The sequence below is a fragment of the Rhipicephalus sanguineus genome, chromosome 3 (assembly GCF_013339695.2).
Source record: "Rhipicephalus sanguineus isolate Rsan-2018 chromosome 3, BIME_Rsan_1.4, whole genome shotgun sequence".
Classification (NCBI taxonomy): Eukaryota; Metazoa; Arthropoda; class Arachnida; order Ixodida; family Ixodidae; genus Rhipicephalus; species Rhipicephalus sanguineus.
The window spans coordinates 134,058,318-134,082,796 of record NC_051178.1 but is presented as its reverse complement, the minus strand read 5'-3'; the positions used below and the strand labels follow the sequence as shown (position 1 = coordinate 134,082,796).

General features: G+C 48.4%; 1 protein-coding gene across 1 annotated transcript in view; it reads right to left on the bottom strand.

The window, feature by feature from the left end:
* The window catches only part of LOC119385871 (E3 ubiquitin-protein ligase TRIP12), a 101,804-nt gene that overhangs the window by 52,416 nt on the left and 24,909 nt on the right, over positions 1-24,479 (bottom strand). Inside the window, exons 9-15 of the mRNA XM_037653239.2 lie at positions 21,732-21,824; positions 11,106-11,502; positions 10,155-10,219; positions 9,988-10,037; positions 9,363-9,519; positions 8,517-8,664; positions 2,941-3,230 (exon numbers count right to left, since the gene is read on the bottom strand). Coding sequence (XP_037509167.1) covers positions 2,941-3,230; positions 8,517-8,664; positions 9,363-9,519; positions 9,988-10,037; positions 10,155-10,219; positions 11,106-11,502; positions 21,732-21,824 — 1,200 coding nt within the window. The remainder of the gene's footprint in view (positions 1-2,940; positions 3,231-8,516; positions 8,665-9,362; positions 9,520-9,987; positions 10,038-10,154; positions 10,220-11,105; positions 11,503-21,731; positions 21,825-24,479) is intronic.

Genomic DNA, 24,479 nt, shown 5'->3' with positions numbered 1-24,479 from the left:
GGTTTCTTCTTGCTACTAAAAAGCAACAGATGGAAGTCCTTTTCGCTCTAGAAGCCACCAGGCACATAATCACTATCATTTTCTTTCACACGCCTCCTCTTCATGGCATTCCTGAAGTTTTCTGCTCTGGTATGCTTCTTGTCACATGCCGCTGGCCGCCGCTGGTCCTTTTCTAGACACCTTTCAACATCTGTGCTGCCTTGACTCAAATGCAGCTCCTTCAAAATGGCCTCAGAGGCACGTTTCTTTCCGGCATTGAACCGGGCGACTGCTTCCGCAACAGCAGTTTCGACTGTGAAGAGCGAGGCGTGTTTGGTTTTTGGCACAAGCGACCAGATTACTGAATGGAGGCTCTCATTTGAATTCTGAGTTTTGCCTCGTTGACAGCGCTCCAACAGCTTCCGATCAGAGAGGAGAGTGTACACTGGGAGGAGGGCTTCAGCAACGTATTCAGGGAGGTTGTACCGGTGCTTGGGAGGAGCCTGCTGCCTTGCCACTGCCTTGTTGTGTGCACACCATGATTCTTCACCTTTTGGGCACCGTGAATGTTGTGGCTTTGTATCTGTGGAAGTCACATGATAGTACGTGGCAAGGACAGCATTCTCCATCTCATCAATGTTTCCCTGGTGTGCCTTGAGTGCCCAGCCATAATAATTCGTAAGCTTTGTAACAAGCTCAGCAGTGAGCTTGCCTTTGCCACCGAGGCTTGGCCGACCTTCCCCTTTGCTCTTCTGCAAGAGGTTTCTCAGTGCAGCACCCATTCGTTTATGAATGTGATTAACACAATCCTCCTTTTCGATGGGCACAAAGCCATACACTTTCTCCTCCTGAAGGCTGTTGAAAGCGCGGCTATCTCCGTCGCACAACATCGTTGTGTAACGCAGTGCATGTTTTTCAAGGGACCGGCCAAACAGAATTTTGGCAGCCTCCACCTCCATTTGGCCAGGCTTGCTCGAAGAGTTTTTTTGGCACTTATGACGAGCTCGCCACTCACTGTATCGTGGGTCACCGTCCTTGGGGCCGATTTCGCAACCCAAACAGAAGTTCGATAGAACTTCGAAGTCCAGCACGTATCCCGAAAAGAGTTCGATCACAGTTCCCACACAAATGTGTGACAGGTGTCCAGGAGTGAGCCAAGTCCCGTCAAATGAAACTGCGATGTTGCCGGGGTTCCCGAAGTTCAGTTCGGAATAGATGGCCTTCACAGCTGTCGCGCACTCACTCATGACGCCCGCGGATGCGTTCACGGCGGCAGGGTTCATCTTTGTTTTTACGTAGTTTTGGTAGGTTTTGTTGTGCATACCGCGACGAGAAACGTTCAGCGCCGAGAAAATGTCGTTTAGCACGGTCTGCCCATTTCCCGTGCTCATAACTGCCCGAGCAGCAAGCACATTCACTTCGAATGGGTTGCAGGTCGCATTTCCCCCTGCTCTCGGCGAGCTCCATCCGGTGCTGACATCTCCACAGACGGCACAGTTCACCACTATTTTAACTGCCACTCCGTACTCACGTTCACCTCTTGAAACGTTCAAAGGGCCGGAGCAGAATTCGCATTTCGCGCACCGAAGCAGTTGGTTCAGCAGCGGTAGGCTTAGCAGCGTAAACTCGGTGCCGCACCCCGCCGCTTCCGGCGCGTAGCTGATAATGAAGAAAGCTTCTGGCGTTGCGCTTCCGCGCGATGCTCAATCGCCACTTTCTCAGCTTCTGAAACAAGGAGCGTGTCAACGCGCATTGTCCTCGACGTGTCGTCGGCCACAGGCATCGCTTGCGCGGCTGCAGCTTCGGTGGATGTCGTACACCCGCTGGCGCATGTCGCAGAGCTCGTCGCCGTCGATCCACTCGATGCTGCTTTAGGTATCCGAGACCGACGCTTGCGTTTTTTGCCGTAGGCATGAGCCGTCGCGAACTTGCGTCGCCCGCCAGCCATCGTCGCGTCCGAACAATTTTTGACAAGGCGTCTCGCATTGTCGGGCAGACGAAACTCCGGTCGTCCAATCAGAGAGCAGGATTCACCCCACGTGGTACAAACGCGCCAATGCCGTGCGAGTATTTTCTTTTTTTCGTTGGCGTGCAGCTCCATAGTCGCCAGACCTAGAGGTGTTTTCTCGCTAAAAACGGAATGTATAAGAATTCAGCTCTCGAATGATTCCAAAATGGCCGCGCTGCGGCCAACGGTTACCGCAGGCGACGGCATTGAAGTTGCCTGTTTTCGGGGGGCGTTTTCGAGCGAAAGCGATCATGAAGCTCTCTTTAGAGCGCAATAACGAAATAAATACTCGGCGGAACGCGTTAATATTGCAGCAATAGATTCTTTAGGACGTCTAGATTGCGAAAAAAAATATTTCAAAAAGTCGATTTTTTGGCGATTTTTTGTTCTAGAAGACCCGTGTCTCCCCTTAACTAAGTAATGCTGCTATTAGCTGCCATTTTCAAAAATAATTTAATCTATCATCCTTGGAGAACCTCAGGGTCTTGTCATGGGCTATTGAGGCGGTCTGTTCCCCTTTTTTGGGCAAAGCTGACTGCCACTGCCAATATTTTTAGTTTTTCGATTATACGACGCCCGGATTATACGACGGTTTTGCGTGGTCCCCTCAAAGTCGTATAATCGGGGTTCCACTGTATCTTGGTGACGCACAAGCAGCCATTTTGGAAGTTTTCGTACCTGATGGCATCACAACTAGCCGTACCGCTGCGTGAAGTCACCAGAATTAGTACTGTAACCCGACGTTACATGGCTAGTGTCGATGTCGGTAGGTGCGTCATGGAAAAATTGATTTTAATATCAAAATAAAATATCTCATCAGCATTTGCTGTGCTTCACACTTGCTCAGAGCAGTCTCTGTATACAGGAGATTTGTATGGCAGAGTAAACTCGCCTTCGAAAAATGATGTCAGTGCTTCTTTAAGATGCACATGCACAGTAGCTTCTCAACACACCTCTGCCAGGAGTGGTGCTGGGGCACAGTGCACCATGCGCAGCAGTGCCCGCAGGCAGCGATGTCGTACCGCAGGTCCCGCAGAGCTGCTGTACACCTCGTGCAGAGCACCAAACAGGGCTCCTAGGAACGCCCGGCCCCCAGCGTGGCTCTGCTCGCGAAGCCACATGGCACGTGGATCAGCTGCCACGGCAGTGGCCCCTCCGCCACTTTGTGACGGCGAAGAGGAGGAAGACGAAGGAGAAGACAAGGACGCTCCCGTTGCGGTTGCTGAAGCGCCGCCCGACAGCACTGCCACACAGGAAAAAAGTTTCACAAGGACATTTCATCGGTGTACTTGCACAGGTGTGCTTGTGACAATTTCCAACCGCTAACATCAAACTTTTGCAAGAAAATAAGGCTTTAAAGGGACACTAAAGAGGAAAACAATTTTTCTCGTCTTAGTAAATTACTCTTTCACAAAACAGAGATCACCACACTTGCCGTGAGAAGACGCACAATCAAAAAATGTGGGTGGCGACATCACCATGGAGTTCCCGCACCAATCACTGCGACGTCAGATTTTGACGGAGTCTACTAGGGCCTACGCAGTTCCTAACTGGTAAATATGAAGTACCTCGTGCTCTGAGGGAACCAGAGACTTAGCATACCAAGTTTCAGGATATTTTGTAGAACCAATGTTGCCAAAATACAAAAAACACTGAAATCCATGACGTAACGTGCGGAGATTTCAATGTGAAATTTAAAAATGAAACTTTACTGATAAACCTATGATGGTGAAATTAACAACAGTTTTCAGAGTATAATTTATCAGTCTAAACTGATTCATTGGTGTCGTATGGTGACCATGGCAGATTTAATATTTCAGTGATCACTTTCAGCACACAAAGATGTCACCTTCCGATTTATTTTTGTTAATCCGAGGCAGCTGCCACAATGGCATGGATCTCGACACCCTCTAATATGCCTATCATAAGTTTTCTGGTGCACACTTTGCAATGGACACACACTCGTTCTTAGGGCAGAACATGGAAATGTGCGATGTATTTACTCTGACAACAAATACACACACTAACTTTCCCAGAGAACTGCAAAATTGCGGGTCTCCATAGAGCCAATTCATGTCACCACATGAAGCACATCGCGCAGCTGAAGTTCTGGGAACACTAAGAACTTGTTGATACGACCAATGGCATGATCATTCTTGCAAAAAAAAGAATTTTAAGAAAGTATGAGCACTGCCTTTGCCCCCCCTCCTCCTTTTTTTACATTGCCCCCTCTTTTTTTTTCAACAAAAAAAATACCGTATTTACTCGCATAATTTGCACACTTTTTTTTGCGAATTTGGAGCTCCAAAAGGGGGTGCGCAAATTACGTGGAGATTTCACGAGCACATCTGAAATAACGCACAATATATAGTCCTAACACGCGCGATATAATACATTAAAGAAGAAAATAAATTATAGCGCAAACTAAGGGTTTTTAACAGAATTAGCTTTAACCATTAGTACTTTAACCAGCCAGATTCGGTCATGCACGGTCTAGTCAGAACCACTGGTTGAGAAGTCCGACTGAGAATCATCGCCGCGGCCGCTGTCACCGCCCTCCCAAAGCGCGTCGTCCTTGGTTCCGTCGAGTGCGTTGAGGCGTCTTCTTGAAGCTCTTGGCGACAATGCTAGGAGTAACGAGGTGCCACGGCACGGCGATACCGGTGGGCCTAAGCTCTCGCACATATTTTAAAAGGTATTCTTCAACGGCAGGAAACTTTCCATGCTTCGGTCGATCCTCGGAACGGTCTCCTTCCCGGTCTTGTATTAAAAAGCGAACTCTTCTGCGGCACGGTTCTCGTTTCCTTAGGCAAATTCTATAAGAATGAGCTTGAATTTTGCCGAATAGTTATTGTAGCCCAGCGCAAGAGAACAGTGAAAACACAACTGGCTGATTGCGAAACCTAAACTTCCGAAATCACCGAAGGCTGCGTCGCAGCGCGGACGCAGAGGAGGGGGGGTCAGCAAGGGGAAATGTTGGCGCGACTGGCCCTCGCACGCCTCCGATGCAGAAAGTAGTCCGTGCCGTGTCGCGTGCATGCATTCTCACGGCGGGAGAACGCTCGAACAGTTCCGACAACCCGTGAACAGGTTTGAGTACGGTTGGTACGATCTCGGTGGTTTCCGGAGAATAGAACGAAGTAATCGGAAGAAGGGACTTCGCACTCGCGGCCTGTCTTGTGTATGACTGCGCTCGCCTGCTCGGAGAGGGCCGCGGCGGCGCGGCCGTTCAATGTTTCCCCGTGCACGCGGGCCGGCGAGCTGGCTCGTGCGGGAGGGGGAGCGCAAAATATGCGAGTAAATATATTTTTTAGCAAAGCTGGCTAATATTAGGGGTGCGCAAATTATGCGGGTAAATACGGTATCTCGGAAAGGGGGGGGGAGTTCCCGAACAGCGCCGTTAAGCGTAAACATCGGCGTTGCGGTCTTATAATGGCCTTTGAACAATACAGGTAGTGTTTTCAGCAAAAGCTCGGTGTTACGGATCTCAGGCGGGGGCAAAAATATTCGTATCGCCCGCAATTTTGTATCATCAAAAAACTAGCAAAATCTGTTTTCAAACCACGATATACGCAAAAAACGTTGATTTCCGTCAAGAGAACTTGCGTATGTCTTTCTGGGACACACGTGAATGGACCAATAAGGGACGGCGCACCTGGCTGCTGGAAAGCCCACGTCGCAGCTTCACTTGAGGCCAGCTGAAAACTAAGTGCCTAAGTCCATTCCACCATAGTCATAAGCGAAGATAGACAGGAACGCCGAAACACTTCGTACCTTTTTTTACTACAACTTTATTGCTTTTAATTTATCCTGTGTTAGCCACGTACCTTTGGAGCTTGTAGTTGCTATCGATCGCATCGCAGTGGCCGCGATTTCGCACACGGCGGTTGCGGCAAACTAGTAGTTCCTTCTGCAATTCTCAGCGCACGTGCCTTCAAAACTAAGTCGTTTGTTGCTATCTATGATCAAATCTGCCGCGGTTTTGTCTGCAGCGTTTGCAGAAAGCAGAGTCCCTTTGACTGGCTGAGTGTTGGACCCGCATGCACTTTCGGAGTTCTGTCAGTAACGTTGTCGCCATAGATGATCGTGTCAAGAGCGACCGAGGTTTCGTCCACAGCAGTTGTGGCAAACAATACCCACAGTTCTGATGGTGTGTGCACTGGCCGCGTGCATACTTCCGAAGCTTTCAGCACGATGCTCTCGGCCATCGCTCGACGGTTTGGTACCAAAGTTCGTATCACCTGCCGTGACGTGGAAAAGTGTTCGGAATGTCCGAATTTCGGCCCATTGAAACAGTGGGATTCGGCTGGGGAATTTCCTGAACTCGTATCAGACGGTTTCTTATCACCAAGATTCTACTGCACGTTTACATCAACGGCTTGTAAATTGGTTTTCTTAATGCGATGGGTTTGCAAAAAGCCTGAATCGGGTTGAGCTAGATTTTTGTCAATGCGGCCGGATCACGCACAGAAATTTCGATTTCCAAGAGATTTTCCTGCCAACCGTACAAACGTAAGAAATGGTCGGAATACGGGAGTTTCCCGAAAAATCCGGGATACTTGGCAGGTATGCAGGACGCACTTAACATCTGTAGTCTGCCATCATCGTCAAGTATCCAGCAGATTAGCACTCTCAGTGCTGGGTTGGTGGTGTGATCTTTACTCAAGGAAGAGAAAAGTCATGGGCAAGTAGGGACCTATGCACATACATTCCAACCTCATTATAACAGTCACACCTGCCACGAAAGTAACTTCATTACAGTCGCCGACCGATAAATCGGACACCGATAATTCGGACACGCTCGGTAATTCGGACAGTCGCGCGGCACCGCCGATGATCCCATAGAAGTAATGTGTAAAGACGACCAATATTTCGGACAGCTGCGAGATCTAGATTCGATAATCCGGACCCTGTCCGAGACTGTCGCGCACGCCGAATCGCCAGCCATTATCTCCTACGGCACCCGTACCATACAAAGTATGGCCTCAGAGATCAAAACGAAAGCTAATTGGTGATCTACGAGGCTCTATTTCGATCGCTACTTTATGCCTCAGATTTGTGATTGGAAATGCCGATCTTGGAGGCACTGGTCAACTGTGGGAAATCGTATCGACATCGCGAACATCCTACATTGCGGTTCCTGTATCCCCACGCTGCGCTGCTAACTGCTATCGCCGCCATTCTGTCGAATGCGTCTGCGGTAAAGCGTTCTGCGCACGTGTTCATTTTTATCTTGAGACTTGATTTATTGTACTCTCTGCTGTCTCAAAAGATCTGAGTTAAATGGCACCAACGGTGCCCTCACAGCCAGCGCCGAAGGCCGCGCCGACGACAACGAAACGCGGCAGATACAGTCAACTGCCGATTTTTCGGACGCCCGATTTTCCGGACATGCCCGAAAATTCGGACGCTTTCGCGGCACCGTCACCAGCCCCATAGACGTCAATGGTCAAGAACGCCGTAAATTTCGGACGCTAAAACTTTTCGGCGTCCGATTTTCGGACTTTCTGCCCAAATTGCAGGTCCGAAAGGCAATAATTGAAGCCCCCACCTCTGCCGCATCTATCATTGTGTAGGTTCGAACCAGCGCTTTCGTGAGTCGACCTGTTTGCGACAGTAGCAGTGTCCAAAAGCCAGCTTTGTCGCGATGCCGAAGTGTTACGGGGTGAAGCGGACCGGAAATTCAAAGCGGCCGCTATCACGGCACCGTGCGGTGATGTCTTTACGGATAAGCAGTGGAAATGCACGGAGGCGTGATGGCGGCAGGTGGCAAAAGCGCCAGTACGGCTCAATCGCTGACAAGCCTTACGATAAGCATCTTCAGTCAACTGCTCGATAGTGCATGTGGCCTGGTGCAGTTGCATGCGTAGTGCACGCATTTAATAGGCGAGAACCCAAAACGCGCTGCGCCGCCATTCATGCTGCCTCTTTTACGACCGCTCAGTGCACCGCACAGACGCGTTGCCTTCACGAACGAAACCAGCTCGTCATCGTACAGCGATCACATCACACTGACGGAGATACAGGCGGACTTGGTTGCATGTAAGCGGAAGTGCGGGCAGCAACACATTGACAACTTTTTTCGGCCACCGGGACCCTGAAGTGTCAATAAAAGTATTTTTTTTCCTGACGCATTCGTTTTTTCCGACATTCGATAATTCGGACTTATTTACGTTCCCTGTGGAGTCCCAATTATCGGTCGTCGACTGTATATCCGAAAATTAGTTATAAATGTTTATTTTTAACACTATCTATGACAAGACTTCTTCATTTACTTTGTTATAACCGATAATTCGTTATAACCGTGTTCGTTATATCGAGGTTAAAGTGTATATGAGTGAACAGGGGATTAAAGTGAAGCATACAAGGGCATACTGCACACGTTACTCTGTTTGTTACATCTCATATGCTGTAGATGAGCAGCTTGTCAATGGCTTCACTTGTACAACAAATTAAGTGAGCGGCCTTCCATGCACAATGCTTGCCACCAAGGAGCATGCCCACAGAGGTGGTCTGATGTGCTACTCACTTTGCGCCATGCCCTGGTTGGTGACCCTCTGCACAGGTCGTGCAGTGCCAGTGTCCTCATTGATCTGCTGCATCAAATTGAAGTCAAGAGTATAGGTCTTGCCCATCGTGGAGAGGCTGATCTCATCCTCGCCCGACTGGTGAGCCGCCTGTGCAAGGCAGGGAGAGGTTTGCAATGCTTACTTTTGCATTGCTTCATAGCAGCTTTCGCAAAAAAAAATCAAGGGTTTCCAGGACTTGCCATGCCACGACAGAGAATTTTCAAATATTAATGATCCAAAAGCTTAAAAACAAAATGCTATTTTTGACAAGAAGCAAACTTATCTTAGTGCACATGAATCCTTGCAAAGCTTGTTTTATGAGAGCCACCAGAAACCAAGTGGCTCCCCATGACAAGAATGTGAATCTAACTGAACTGGCTTGACTCTGGATGCACAAACCTTGTGGACCCAGAAAGGCCTCAAAAGCAAAATTTTAGGATCCTTAAACACTCCGTAAAACTGCTTTCAAAGACTTGAAAATAGCAGGTTTAAATTCAAAAGCTTCAAAAACCACTCCACACCCTAATTATAAGCTTAGTACTATTAAAATACTGAAAGCCTTGCTGCATGTTCACACAAGTCATCACGTTTAAAGAGACTGTTGTGACAACGGTTTACAGTAATTCTAACATGTGGCTTTTCTGCCAAGAAAATGTGTCCAAGAGATTGCTACAGCATGCAATCTGATACAAAACCAATACTGTGCATGCGGCATTTGCAGCAGCGCTATTGTGAAGTAAAATAGTCTACGTGACACCTAGCTCATTGTTAGATGTCTCATTTTAGACTGACACCATGACACTTGCCTCAATGATTTTGCAGTCAATGGAAGAGTATGGGTGCCAAAGCCCTCTGTCATCTCTCCACTTCCACAGCACCGCATCAGTTTGGTGAGCATTTGGCTTCACTAGGAGAGAGTCCACCACGAAGATGCCATCCTGGGGCAGCACTGGCATTAGCTCTCTGCAAAGAAAGTGCATCCCATTTCGTGCAATATTAACTTTTTTAAGAACCACAAGAGAACAGAATACTTTTCGGTTAAAATTTAGTGATACATGAAAAATTAATCAAGTTGAGAGTGTAACTAAGGCAAGCAATGGGTTGTACATTACGTGTAGACTTCTGGTTCCTGGCAGCGGATGCTAATTTTCAGTAAAGATTTCAAGACTTTCTCAAGTTCAAGAAAAGAGTCAATTATTTGTACATCTACAAACATTCAGTAGCTCTGGTCTGTATTTTGACTATGTAGGTGTGGGCACGCAACTATAGGATAAGGCCGCACAACTTCAGGAAGTCTAGCAAATGTTTCAGCAAAAGGCAACATAGCTAAATACAGGAGAAAGGCATTTTTCTCTAAAACAGCAGCTGAAAATATGCAAAAGGCTGCACAGGACACCTTTCAAAAAGGAATCAAGGCAGCCTATCACTTACGCTATCAGGGATGTTATCTCGTACAGCTCTTGAGGACTCCTTGGAACAAGCTGAGTCATTGGAGGCAGAAATACATAGAACTGCTTCAGTTGAAAAGAAGTGCACTTGACAGTTTTTTAGGTTACTGTTCAATAGAATGAAAACGAAATGAGTGGCGTAATAATTACCTCTATATCATCTCCTAGAGGATCAGAGTTGCCCATGAGAAGAAAACGCAGTGTCTCGGCAATGTCTGTAAATGGCAAGAGAGGACAACACAATTCTTGGAACTTGACTGGCAGAGGCCACAAGCATATCATGATGGAGAGATACGAAGAACGACTTCAAGGTTAGCCCTCTGCAGTCATGCTTAAGCCACAACAGCCACTGTAGTTCCTTTGACATGTGCTTTTACTGCAGCGGTGCGATGTGCAATTGTACCTTGAAATACTGTCAAAAAGGAATTGCATTTGCTATCACAAGTGGCAGCACAGTATGCTTGTTTTTGTAACAAAAGCTGTTCCTGCAAAAACCAACCTTGAATTTAAATGAGAGATCCAGAAGAAGGATGGCAGACTAAGGCGAGTTCGTTGAAATCCTCGGCACTTGAACGACAGCGCAAAATAGACAGTCACCAAGAAAGGACACGAACAGCGTCGGTTGTGTCCTCTCTTCCTTGGTCCCATCTATTTTGTGCTGTCGTTCAAGTACCAAGGATCCAGAGCAGTCCACAGTGTGCCATCCTCTGGCAGAGAGAGGTTGCTCCAAATACACATTTAGGACTCTTCTGCTTAGCATAAGAAAAGTGGTGTATGACAACAAACAGAAATACTGGAATATACAAATCTCATCTGTTTCTCTAATGCCAATGGTTTAGGACGTATGGCAAACCCTGTCAGCTGGTCCACTGCCCCTATACCAGACTGCTCTTTTAGCACAAAGGGTTGCGTGTGATATTTCCGTAATATTTTTGCATAAGAGCCATTGTTTCTCCAGCAGACAGGTTTAATTTTTATGACCAATAATGCACCATTTTACTGCAGAACACAAATATTCCCTGTGCCACAACTGCTCTTAGTCAAGGACCTTCAACCACCCCTCATTAAAATCAAGCTTATTGCAAGCAGAGGGTGCCTTACTATTGTTCAGCAACTGGACTGCAAGATGTGGGCAGGCGGCACAGAGAACAGCCAACATGCGGACCACCATTACAAATGTGGCCGATGACACTGGAGGTGGCGAGAGGGCAAGGAGGCCCTGCGCGGCTGGTAGCAACCCTTGGGCAGCAACCTCCTGGAGAAGGGGCCCGTGAGCCGCCAAACAGTCCACCAGGCGTGCCAGGGCCAAGCAGGCCGACTCGACCGACTTGCGGTCGCCATGCGAGAGGCGGCCACTCAACAGCGCTACAGAGTCCCCCACCAAGGGGAACTCGTCGGCTGTCAGGCTCTGGCAGCAGTTGGCAGCCACCGTCAGTGCAGCCCGCTGAGCACTCATGGAGAAGAAGTCCAGGTACGTGAGGCAGGCCGACACACCACGCTGCATTCACCAAACCAAAAAACAAAGGCACTCATTTAGCCCTCAAGAGTGTTGATTAGCTCTGACAGTCCTACTACAGCGGCAAAGTGAATCTCAATTCAATGAACTCGCAATACGGTCAGTTTATGTTTGCCCTTCCAGGATCTTAGCATCACTGAAAAGTCTGTACCATGATCAACAGAGTAGCCTAGTATCAAAGTTTTGCTTTGAGGCATGGACAGATTGCAGGCAGGTACAGTCAAACCTCGTTAATACGTACCCACTTTAAACGTACTAACGGTTAAAACGTAGTTGCAGTGATGCTACCGAGGACTTCTGATTTGGAGCAATTTTTGGAGCAGCAAAATTTCCGTTTTGGAGCACTTTGGAGCAGCAAAAATTTTCACCTTGGAGCACTTTGGAGCAGATAATTTTGCATCTGGGAGCACTCTGGAGCAGATAATTTTACATCCTGGAGTGCACTGCAGAAGCACATTGCATTAACATTGAAGCACCTGAACATTATTATGGGGCTCTTATGAAGGCTAGAATTGTTTCGATTCATTTCAAATCTCATGGAAAAAATAATCTCAGGAGAACTCCATACTTTACTCGCTAATGAAAAAATAAGGGCTCATGCAGTTGAGTGTTCTGGATTAATCTCTTCGGTGATTATTTTCGACAACAGCAGATAAACAGAATACCGGATCAATAAAATTGCACTTATGAAATAACACTCTAAATACATCTATGTGGTTATCAGCAGACGTCGTAGACAAACGCCGTGATGTACAGCAGTGCCTCAATGCCAAAGAGCCACACTGTCCCTAATGCATTCCCCAAAGAAAACTCCAAGGCGAAAGCCAGGTTCTTTTCCTTCTCAATCGACGGGCTGATCCTCCCCCTCCCTCTCTGCAAGCTTTCTGCACCTCACCTGGTTTTGCACTAGCTCCATGATCGGCGCACCGATCACGGAAGCAGCGACGATGTCATGTGATCACGTGACATCACGATATATGACGCCATGACGACGTCACAAGTTTTGACGATCAATGACGTGATGATGACGCCAACACATGATGATTACATTTGCATCAATCGATTGACGCCGCCGCCGGTCAATTTTCGTGTTTGATAAAGCATCTAAGGCTTTCGCATGAATATTGCGTATTGAACGTTAAGCCTGGCCGTTACCAACCTGGCCTTACATACCAAACTATCCTCCACCATGTCACCACTGTGCCATGCGCGAAACAGCTTCGCTTATCATCCACTTCACAGAGTGAAATGGCTCCTCAATTTTTTTTTATTGTGATGGCAATTATATGGACACTCTCAACGGATTTTTGCCGTCGCCGTAATTTTTCGTATGAAGTCCTAATAGATAACATCACCACGCGCATTCTATCCGCGGGTAAAAGCTCGCGAGCGCTGGCGACGAGCACGGCTGAAGCGGAGATTGAACTAGCCGGCCGTCTGTCTCCTTCGCACGGAGAGCGCATGCGATAACATCTTCCCGCGTGCGCGCCTGCCGTCGATTGCTCATCAAACAGAGAGGAAACGCCCCGCCCGTCTTTCGTAAGGAGCATGAAGGGACTCCAGGGGAGCGAAGGGGGACGGGGGGTGGGGGGGGGGGGGAGGGGACCGCATCGTTCGAAGGGCGCAGTCGCTTGCGCGCGTGCTATCTCGAGGCATCAGGAGACGGCTCGTAAACTTGCTGTGCTCTCAACGCTTACTTCGCGTTTAGAGAACTCAGTGGCGCGATTTTGTACGCGTTCTTAAAACGGACGGAGGCGCTCCGTTACATCCAGCCGCACGCGATTGGTGAATGCAGGGCAGTGACGTCTGTCGCGGTTCACATTGGCCATTCGCGTGCGGCTGGATGTAACGCCACGTATCCGTGCTTATTTGGAATGCGTACAAGATCGCGCCACAGAGCACAAAAACGCTTCGGTTCCTGGAGCGGCCATATTCCCTTAAAGCAGCGTTTTGTTGAGTTACGCGAGACCGGATCTAAAAGAGTTAGCTGCTAGCCTTACTTCGTTTAACAATACAACTACTTCGCCCTTAGCAAGCGAAACTTTTTTTAACCGTCAGCTATTGACCCCCGAAAGCGAGGGGCGGACGTGTAACATGGCGTAGCCGCTTCACTGTGGGCCGTCAGCGACGGGCCCGCTACTGACAGCTGCGCATTTGCGGCTGCTCCGACCAGGAGATACGCATTTATTAATGAGATGACATTTTTAAAAAAGCAAGCGAAAAATTCGAATTAGAACCCTAGCACGTGAGCTCGAAAGGGTAGGGCCTGTTATGGGGTATTTATCGCAGAATGATTACAAACTCGGATGTGCTGGTGGAAGGAATTATGAAAAAGCTCTTCTGGATGGAGATCCATGGATAAAGTACATCTGACGAAATTTTGTTCCATATATCTATTGCTAGCGATCCCAGATTTTATTCCGCGATGTCCAGAAACAGAACAGACATTTTAGCGGCACGCATGCAGTTATTACAAGAGACCGGATTTTAGGCAAATTCCTATTTTGTTCCTTGCGCTCCTATCGTGCCAGTTTGATATATGAGCATGAATTAGAGGTTAAGAAGGGCTTTTATAGTGTTTTTATAGTGCCTATAAATGTCTATTTTCAAAATTGGCGCTTGTATTAACACTATTTAGCCTCAAGTTGCGCTCCCGGGAGCAGTTTGAGACGGTTATTCATGCTACCGCGCAACACTCACTGTTCGGAACTATGGGGTTCAACCTAGTCCTGTAGTTCAACCAAGTCCCGGAAACAACTGCTAGCAGCCGTGATGTGGGACACGCACATTCGCCGCCGCAGAGACATGGTGTGCGCGGTTCGCGAATGCGAGACCGTGGAGCAGAAAGGAGAGAAGAGCAAAAAAAGAAAGGAAAATATGATGTGCACGCAGAATCTGTTTTAACGCGATAGCGTTAAAGAGCTCGTATCGCAGAAATACCGCCGTCGGCGTCGGCACCGTTGGTTGTGAGCGAAAAATCATCATCTTGTCCGTGACCGAAAAATCGAAAAAGCTGCAAATAAAATAAATAACAAAAATGTTGGGTCCGAGTGAGAATCGAACCCAGGTCGTCTGCGTGGCAAGCAGGTGTTCTACCACACAGCCACGCCTCTGCTTGGAGCTGCACTGAAAGTAACTTTGATTCTTCCCAAAAATACGCGTCCTGTATACAGGTCACGGTCACAGAAGATGAAATATGGCAGTAATATTGCGTGGTACAAGCGTACATTGCCATCGGGCGTCACACCATGTCAATATCATAACGACTTGGTGGTTTAAAGACAGTCACTCATTACAAAGGGCACACACATTACTGCACGTATTCCCTTAAGACCATGTAGTGGGTGCATCGCAGCTTCGAAAAAGGTTCTCGCGCATAATTGCTCCTGGTTTAAAGCATGCTACCCATTACATAAGGCACACACCTTATTGCGCGCATTCTGTTAAACCCTCGTAGTGTTCGAAGTGCGCACTAGGGGCAGGATATTGCTATCGCGTTCAACTCTTAAAGGCGAAGCTTAAGCGTCCCCCAATTTTTTTTGTAAGTTAACTTGTAAGGTGTTCACTGCATCAGCGCAGCCAGAAATTCTTTTTCAGAAGGGAGGGGGAGGGGGGTTCAACCATACTCTATGTATGTTCGTGAGTGCGCTTGTATGCATGCGTGCATATATACGCATTCGAAACTGAAAAGTTGCGGGGGGGGGGGGGGTTGAACCCCGTCTCCCCCCCTGGCTACGCCAGTGATTCACTGGCAGGGGAGAAATTGGCTCTACGCGATACGACCTGGACAATATAGGAGGAATCCCTCCCTTCTGGTTTTTTAGCGATCTGGCTATCTGCTCGTGCTCTGCCCTTCTCAGTCATGCCGAGACGACACCCAAGAGTGTGTTCATTCGACAGTGGGATCTTGACTCACCGTGCAGAACCAACACCACCTAGACTAGCTAGTCTATAGTTGGTGTTGGCAGAACACGGGAGAGACGTGTTCTGCGAACCGTGCGGGACAAAGCACATTGCATTGCACGGCTAAGTTCAACCGTTTAACTCCTTTTTGCCATCTTAAAGGGGTGGTGCCATCAAATTTCGAGGCTATAACAAGCCCGTTGTGGTTTTCCTCTGTATGCAAGGACATTCCACACGAAGGGTCGGACACACCAAACGTTCAGAATATATTTTAATTCACTTCCAAAGTGTACCTAAATGCCCATTCTCCCGATCGAAACCCATCGCTAGCGCGCATACACTGACGTAGATCTGTAGGATGGGCAACGAAAGTTGTAGTGACGTCACACCAAATCTGCTGTAGTAACGTGAGTGACCTCCGGACCTCCGCCGTTTCCGCAACGTACGTACCGACTGTAGTGAACCAGAATACATTCTAGTTCGCTATAGTACCGGCAAAGCATCGGTTGCTACATCACTCGCCGAGTTTCGATCGCTTCCTGGCTAAGTGCGTCACAGCCTTGTGTGGTCACGTGACCACGCCTCCTACACTTCTACGTCACTGCCCAACCTCGGCGCCCAGAAACCGAAACCAAAAGTTGTCCACATCAAAAGGCGATATTAAGTTATTTAGCGAGAATACATGAATCTTGGTGCGTGCATCATGCTTCCTGGAGCTATAGTAAACGCTTACAGCAAAGAACGCGCAAGCCACAAATTTGGTGGCACCACCCCTTTAAGCAATAACATTTTTGTTTTTCTTTCGTAGCTAGAGCTCGCGCACGTCTTTGTTTCAAATTATTTGTATTTATGTGAAAATTTATTGTGCCTATATTTACTATTTTGGAAGCCTAAAACATTGTTTTGCCTGCCTATTTCTGACGCCTAAAACGAGCTTTTTTAGTGCCTAAAAATCCGGCCTCTAGTTACTACTGAACATTGCTTTCCTTACGTGCCGTGCGACGCTTGAAACGAGCTATCAGTCGCGTTTCTGGAACAGACGACGTCCGCCGATGAATCGCCGTCGCACTTTCTCGCGACAGATAGGCCTAGACGGCACAAGCCTCTGCGGAGAGCGCGTTTTGCTATTGAGCCGACTTGCAGAACAGAAACTGTGTCGGCACCGTGCATGGCATCGTGGCTTACTCGAGACGCGAGCGCTATTTATTCAGCGGAATAATTCTTGGTCCGTGGTTGCGACTATGGCAGCCCCAAGATCAAGCTGCACATGTTCTGAGGCGCCGGCAGTGCGATTGCCTGTGATAGACGCCCGCAAACCCGAGACTTTGGCGCAGTTTGGCGCAATTTTCGTCGATATTATCAGGATGGCGCAGTAAATACAATTTGGCGCACTTTGGCGCAGTTGGCGCAGGAGTGGAATCACTGTAGTTGCGACGAATCCCCGACCGAGTCCAATGCATTCGCTGACCGTTTAGGCCGTAGTGGTTCGCCCTATGCCTACCGGTTAGTGCGTACCCTGCGTACCGCGATAACTTTTTCTGCCATAAAATTTTACTGTGCCGCTCAATTTCCCGACGCCAGAATGTGCCGCCAAAGGTCTTCCGCCTTTTTGAGAAGTGCGCAGATCAGTCGATCCCCGATTCAGACTTCCGCGCGATTGCGGCGACGCCTTTGCGGGTAAGCATCGGGAAAGAACGACGGCGAGGTGGCGGCCACCGACGAACGCGCCGACATAACTTATCGCCGACAACCTTATCACAACAAGTATCTTCAGCTATCTGCTCGGGCACGCGTGCGGCACAGCGCTACTTTTTAAGCCTACTGCACGCTTTTATTAGGCAACAACCTGAACGCGCTGGGCCGCTGATCGCTGTCGCTTCGTTGTGCGCGGCTGTCTTCAAGGCTGACGTTGAATTAATAGCACAAATGCTCGCTACATTGACGCTATCACACTAAACGCACGTGTACGATACAGCAAGCGTAGCGCGGTTGTAACCATACTGCACGCTTTTATTAGGCGACCACCCAACGCGCCTCCGTCCAGATAGAAATGGGCTACAGAAACTGAAAATGCGATTTTCCAAAAATCTAGGCATGTGCGAATAGTGATTTTTCACTTCGAAGCGAATACGAATCGAATAGTTACCTCGTTCGAATAATTTCGAAGCGAAGCGAATATTTTCGAATCGAAGCGAATACCTGGGAGACAAAGTTCACGAGAGAAAAATTGACAGAATGAACTACGTTACCTTGTTACAATAACCTTTGCTAGCTGTTTCACCCACTAAATCTTTTGACCCTTCATAAAAGTAGGGGATCAGAAATAGACAGGCATCCGACTTTTCATTTTCAAATTTATTAGCACCCACCCCCTTATGTAATACCCTCGTAAGAGGGTCCTTGGGGTATTGTGAATAAATAAACATAAACAGATGTCCGGCCAAACATCCTAGCGCATGTTGCTGTGGACGAACACCAACTGTTCTACATGCTCGGGGAGAAGGTGCTCTCTTCGTGCCGTGACAACATTCCCTGTGGTTGAAAACAGCCTCTCACTGGACACTTGAGTAGCTGGCACTGAGAGGTAGAGCCGAGCTATGTTGTAGAGGGATGGGTACTTGGCCTTGCCAATATTTTTCCACCACAGGAAAGGATTGTCCGAACGAGGCTGAACGGGTGCATGGAGGTACTCCTCCACCTCCTTCTTCAATCTCTCAGAGCCAGTTGGTGCAGTATTCGAACCAGCCAAAGTTCCAAACACACTCCACACATCACTGCTCGATGACGCAGCTTCTGCAGATGCACTGCTCACACTTGGCTCCTCTTCATCGTTCTGTTGAGGCAGACTCTTTTCCAAAGCTGAGCAGAGCTCACTCTTTAACCATCGTTTCTCGCATGTGGCATCATAGCACACTGCTTTAAATCGGGGGTCTAGTGCTGTGCTCAGGGCATATGGCACCTGCAATTTAATGTCCCCAAACCTACACTTGATGGCCCGAAGGAGGTTTCCTGCAAATACAGACTCCTCCCCACAACTCCGCTCTTGCTGGGTGAGGAGGAGCTGCATGCAGTGCACGAGCGGCACCACTTGAGAAAGTGTTGGGTGCTTTTCAGAGCAACTCTCTCTCGTTGCATCATCAATGCACTTAAGGACTGACGTCACAGACGTCATGAGACGCCATTCAGTTGAGGTAAAGTCTTCCAATGTGTCCTGTTCGGACAGGTCCACAGAAATCGGACGACGAAGCTTTAAAAGGCGAGCCATCATTGCATACTCACTATTCCAACGTGTTACCACGTCCTGGATTACTTCAACGGGTTCTAAGCCCATGCTTGCTTGAAGTTCTTTGAGGCGATTCCTGGCCAGGGAGCTCCTCTTATAGTAGGATACAATTCCACGTGCCTTGATGCACAGCTGCTCGAAGTTTGGTGTATCTCGCTTTGCACAGTTTATGCACAGTTGCAAGGTGTGCGCAAAGCATTGAATGCTTAACCATCCTGTTCGCAATGCAGCACCCAGGAAGTTTCTGGCATTGTCAGTTACAATGAAGACTGGTATGCCTTGAGGCAGTCCCCATTCCTCGGCTAAATCAAGGAGGACGTTCTTCAAGTTTTCAGAAGTATGGCCCTCGGGCATGTGCCGGCATGCAAGATGGTAATTGTGAAGAGTGAACTCTTCATCGAGCAGGTGGCATGTAAACGAGACGTAACTATCCCCAGGCCTAGACGACCACCCGTCGGTTGTGACCGAGTAGCATGAGGTACCATGGTCGAAGTGATGGCGCAGCGCACCTTTAATCCGCTCTTTTTCCTTGGCGTAAAGGTCTGGTATGACGCTCCTGGAAAACGTAGTCCTCAATGGGACTTTGTACTCTGGCACTGCAGCGTGCATCAAGGACAAAAAGCCGGGCTCCTCGACGATAGAATACGAATGCAAGCCAGCGGCCATGAACTGTGCAACCTTCGTAGTTAGCATTTTTGCGCGCTGACTGTCACCTTTTAAGGTCGGCTTGAAGTAACTGCAGCTCGCTGCACTTGCGTCTGCCGTCTTCGTGGCCGTCGTCTTTTTTGGGCCACTCGCCTTTTTTGAGCATTCGGCGGCACGGAGCTTTTCAAATTGCTTGAATGGATCAGGGTGACGCTTCAGGTGATTGACGAGGGTGGTTGTAGTGCCTGTAGGTGTTTTAAGGCGCATCTTACACGTGCGGCAGGTCGCGTCGCTGGCCCCGCGCTCGAAGAACTCCCAGATGGGACTCCGGAATACCCGTTGCGCCGGCTCGTCCATGGTTGCGCTAGGCCAGTCGTGCACGCAATCGAGCAACAGGGCTACCAAACTGTTGTTTTCCCCAAAGTTCAGCACTTGCAGCAAAGACACATGCGCCGAGCACGTTCACAAGCGCAAAACAAAACACAAAGGGCTATGACAGCTAGGGGTTGCCTGACTGAATACCTACTACCGCTAAGATATCAGCTTCCTTTATTTTACCGTCCTAAAATAGTTTCACATATCTACTCGATCACTATGCAAGTTTTCCTTTTAGAAGTTTTTGTCATTGCAAGTCCACCTTCGCGTTATAATCAAATACGCTAGCAAGAAAAAACAAAACCGCGGCGCGCTTAATTTGAACGGAAACCGAATTTCAGCGGCTTTGGGATGCGTGGTGGCAACGCACATCCAAATCCGAATCCATCACAAGTTCGTATATGTTCTCTGGGGTGCTATCGCGGAACGATTCTATTTCCGATTCCAATGCCTTTCGTGCTTTTCGCGCTTGGCCAGTGGTCAGAAGGACAGTCCGTCCGCGTTATCAACGCGATCAGCCAGCCGTGAGTGGTGGATGATAAGAATAGCATAGAATATGGCATGGAATCGGAAATAGCATCGTTCCGCGATTGCACCCCTATTGCGTCAATGTACGCTCTGTTAGCGTAGTTTCTCGCAATGGCTGTTAGGGCAGTTATTAGGGCATTCATCCGGTACTGTACTGCCTCGGACGTACGCTTGTCGCACTGGTGGCCTCATTGGCGTGCAGGGGTGATCAGGGCTCGGCATTAGTGTTTATTCTTTTCCGCTTCAAACGGAAAGCCATGCTGAGAAAAGCTCACGAATTATGAAGCTCCTAGAGTCTTTAAACGGCGAATCTACACTCCGCCGGTGTCGGAACGAGCGAGCGAACCTCGAGGGCAATGTTTATACCAGAAACGTTGAAACGTTGCTCGAGGGCGGGCCTGCCGCCAGTCTGCTGCGGCCTTTGCAACGACCGTCACCATGGAATATACGCAAGGTAGCGGAGGTTATTTCACAAATAAAGGGGACATTTTTCGTGCCGTGCATATCGCGGCACATTGGTGGTTTTATTTTTTTTTTTCACGTTTTAACAGACTTCGAAATACTTCGAAAATATTCGAAGTTTTCGAATAGTCATATTCGATTCGAAGGTCGAATCGAATATCATATTATTCGCTTCGATATTCGTAAGTTTCGAATATTCGCACGACCCTACAAAAATCGCATTTTTTTTTTGTCCCCCGTTAAAAATAAGACCATGTTTTTGACTCGTAATTCTCTCCGGTTATAACAGACCCATTCAGTGTTTACATGAAAGTCTGTTGTAACAGTACTTGGATTTTACATACTCCCTTTACAACAGACCAAAATCCTCTTCACTATGAAGGTCTGTTGTAATGAGGTTATACTGTATGGCTCAATCGCTTACAAGCCTTACGATAAGCATCTTCAGTCAACTGCTTGATAGTAGATGTGGCCTGGTGCAGTTGCATGCGTAGTGCACGCATTTAATAGGCGAGAACCCAAACGCGCTGCGCCGCCATTCATGCTGCCTCTTTTACGACCGCTCAGTGCACCGCACAGACGCGTTGCCTTCACGAACGAAACCAGCTCGTCATCGTACAGCGATCACATCACACTGGCGGAGATACAGGCGGACTTGGTTGCACGTAAGCGGAAGTGCGGGCAGCAACGCATTGACAACTTTTTTCGGCCACCGGGACCCTGAACTGTCAATAAAAGCATTTTTTTTCTGACGCATTCGTTTTTTCGGACATTCGATAATTCGGACTTATTTACGTTCCCCGCGGAGTCCAATTATCGGTCGTCGACTGTATATACAGAACGTTTTTTGTGATCCCCTTCAGATTTTCGATACATATAGATTCGACTGCATAACCATCTGATAGACATTCGAAAAACTGAAGCACCGTGCAGTCAAATGATGTTGAATTATATAACCAGCCATCCTGCTAATATAGCTAGACGGCACTGTAGTATAAACAAACACCTTCCTTACCGCGTGCAGGATAGCTTTGCTATGCCGCCGAGACAACATCTCGAGTGCAGTAAGGGACTGTTCAGCAACATCCATGCACTGTATGACTTGGAGCTGAAAAAGAAAGAACGTTACAAGGTATTAATAAAGCACTAAAGAGAAAAAAGGCAAGGAATTTTACATTGAACACATAATTCCAGTGAATGTTTAAAAACAGTCATAATTACCTGCACACCAGTGATCCCAACGATTCCTATCACAGGCAATGGGCTACAACAGAAGCTCGCATTATCTAAACATACTGAAGTGCGAAATGTGCAGCTGAAGCGAGTGCACATTCGAGAGCTGTGGGCTATGATGTCCGATATACAGTAGAATCTCGTTAAACAGAACCTGGAGGGACCAGGAAATGTGTTCCGTTTAAGAGGAGTCCCGTTTACTAAGAGAGGAGCAGAGTTGCAGAATCCAAGTATGAAACCAACCGTATTAGGGGCAGTTGTTCCGTTTAAGCAGCAGTTTCGTTTAAGAGATTTCCGTTTACTGAGTGTCTATGTATTGGTATTCTTTAGCACACGTGCATGCAGACGCACACACACACGATCTCAATTTCAGGGAGAGAAAGACAGAGAGAGGAGAGATTATTCAAACAGGGAACACAAAAGAAAGACACCAAGTTGCCCATACCAAGGAATATGGATTTATTTTACAAGCAATCAATCCAACTCGCTGCTATGGCAGCCATTGATGGCCAGTAGTACAGTCGAGCCCGACTATATCGAACCCGTTTATATCAAATTATCCCGTACATCGAACAATTTCTAAACACGGTAAATTTATATTGAGAATATATAGCAAAAGTTACTGTTACATCGAACGAAAATAGCAACGACAACTGATATATCAAACTCCATGTGCCTCAAAAGTGCCCCAGCAAGTTGGCCTTTCCTCGCGGTGGCGGGGAAAACTGCCGGCGCCACCCTAGAAAAAGTGGTTTAGACCCGGTTGTGCACGGGCGAACAGCCCCCTGCAAGAAATGATCCTGGCCCGCTCACAGCGCTTACAGCCAATCAGAGGCCGTCGTGCTTTCTCCGAGGCGCAGAGGCGGTAGAAGTGAGCACCATTTTCTCTTTCTTTATGCTTGTGTGCCTGCTGCTGCCCGTTTTCCTCGAGTCCTCATTCAGCGTGGTCCGTGCTGGTGGTGTTGCCTGTTGGTGCTCTGTGAACTTTATTGGCGCGCTGTCGTCGTGGCTTGTGCAAAGAGGCAGAATTTGGCGTTCGCCGCGAAACTCGAAATCATAAATCGGGTCGAGCGCGGTGAAAAGAAGTCCGACGTGGCCGCCGCGTACAAAATTCCAAGGAGCACCTTGAGTACTATTCTGAAGAACAAGGCAGACATCAGGGCCAAGTTGGACAAAAGGCCAGGTGCCCGTGGCACCCGACGTGTGCGCACTGCTGTGTACGAAGATGTTGAAGCGGCCGTTTACAAATGGTTTGTGGACGTTCGGTCGCGAAACATCCCGGTGTCCGGCCCTATGATCGAGCAGAAAACCAAGGACCTTGCTTTCCTGCTTGGCAGGAACGATTTCCAAGGCGGTTCAGGCTGGCTCCAACAGTTCAAAGAACGGCACGACATCGTTGGCAAAGCTGTTACAGGTGAAAGCAGAGCGGCGGACCTGGACAGCGTAGACAAATGGCTCGAGGAAAACTGGCGAGATATCGCAGCAAGATATCAAGCCCAAGATATTTTCAATGCGGATGAAACTGCTCTATTTTGGCAAATGTTGCCAAACAAGACACTTGCGTGTCGTGGCGACAAGACTTGCGGCGGCAAGGCAAACAAAGCTTGTGTGTTCGTGCTGATGGCAGCTAATTTAGACGGATCGAAAAAGCTTCGACCTCTGGTTATCAGGAAAAGCACGGCACCGCGGTGTTTTCGAAATGCGCTGTCGCTTCCAGTTACCTACCGAGCAAACTCAAAAGCGTGGATGACCGGGGAGCTTTTCGGCAGGTGGCTATCGTCATGGAATAATGATTTGGTAGGCGAAAATTGCAAGGTGTGCCTGCTCGTGGACAATTGTTCATCGCACCACTGCAGTACAACCTTCAGCAACATCGAGCTGCGTTTTTTGCCCCCAAACACTACGTCTGTACTGCAACCACTGGATCAAGGCGTTATACACGCACTGAAAGCCGGCTATCGGAAGCGCCTGGTGGAGAGGCTGCTGCAGAACCTTCGTGTCGGCAGGGAGCTTAAGATCGACTTGCTCAGAGCTCTTTCTATGTTGAGTAGATCTTGGGCAGATGTCACGAAGGAGACGATCCAGAACTGCTTTAGGCATGCTGGCTTCCACATGCCTGGTGATGACACCCCAAATTCCGATGACAGCACTGAAGACACCGCAGGTGTTTCCGCCGAAGTTTGGAGCGAGCTGGCAGAGTTCCCGGGAGCTATCGACGGATCGACATTCGACAAGTTAGTCAGTGCAGACGATGATGTCGCCATCATGGGTGAGCTACAAGATGAGGACTACGTTGCAGACGTCGTGCCGACCACGAGCCAAAGCGACAGCAATAAGGAAATTGACGATGGCCCATTGCCTACATCCTCCATGTGATTAGTGCACTTGCGTTGGTCCGGCGCTATTGCGTGAATGTGGAAGGTTGCGGCCTCAGCTGCTCCGACTCGGACAACGTGGAGGCGTGCGTGCTGTCGCAGGCAGCGAAGTCGTTGACACAGAAGAAAATCCAGGACTATTTTGTTCCAAAGTA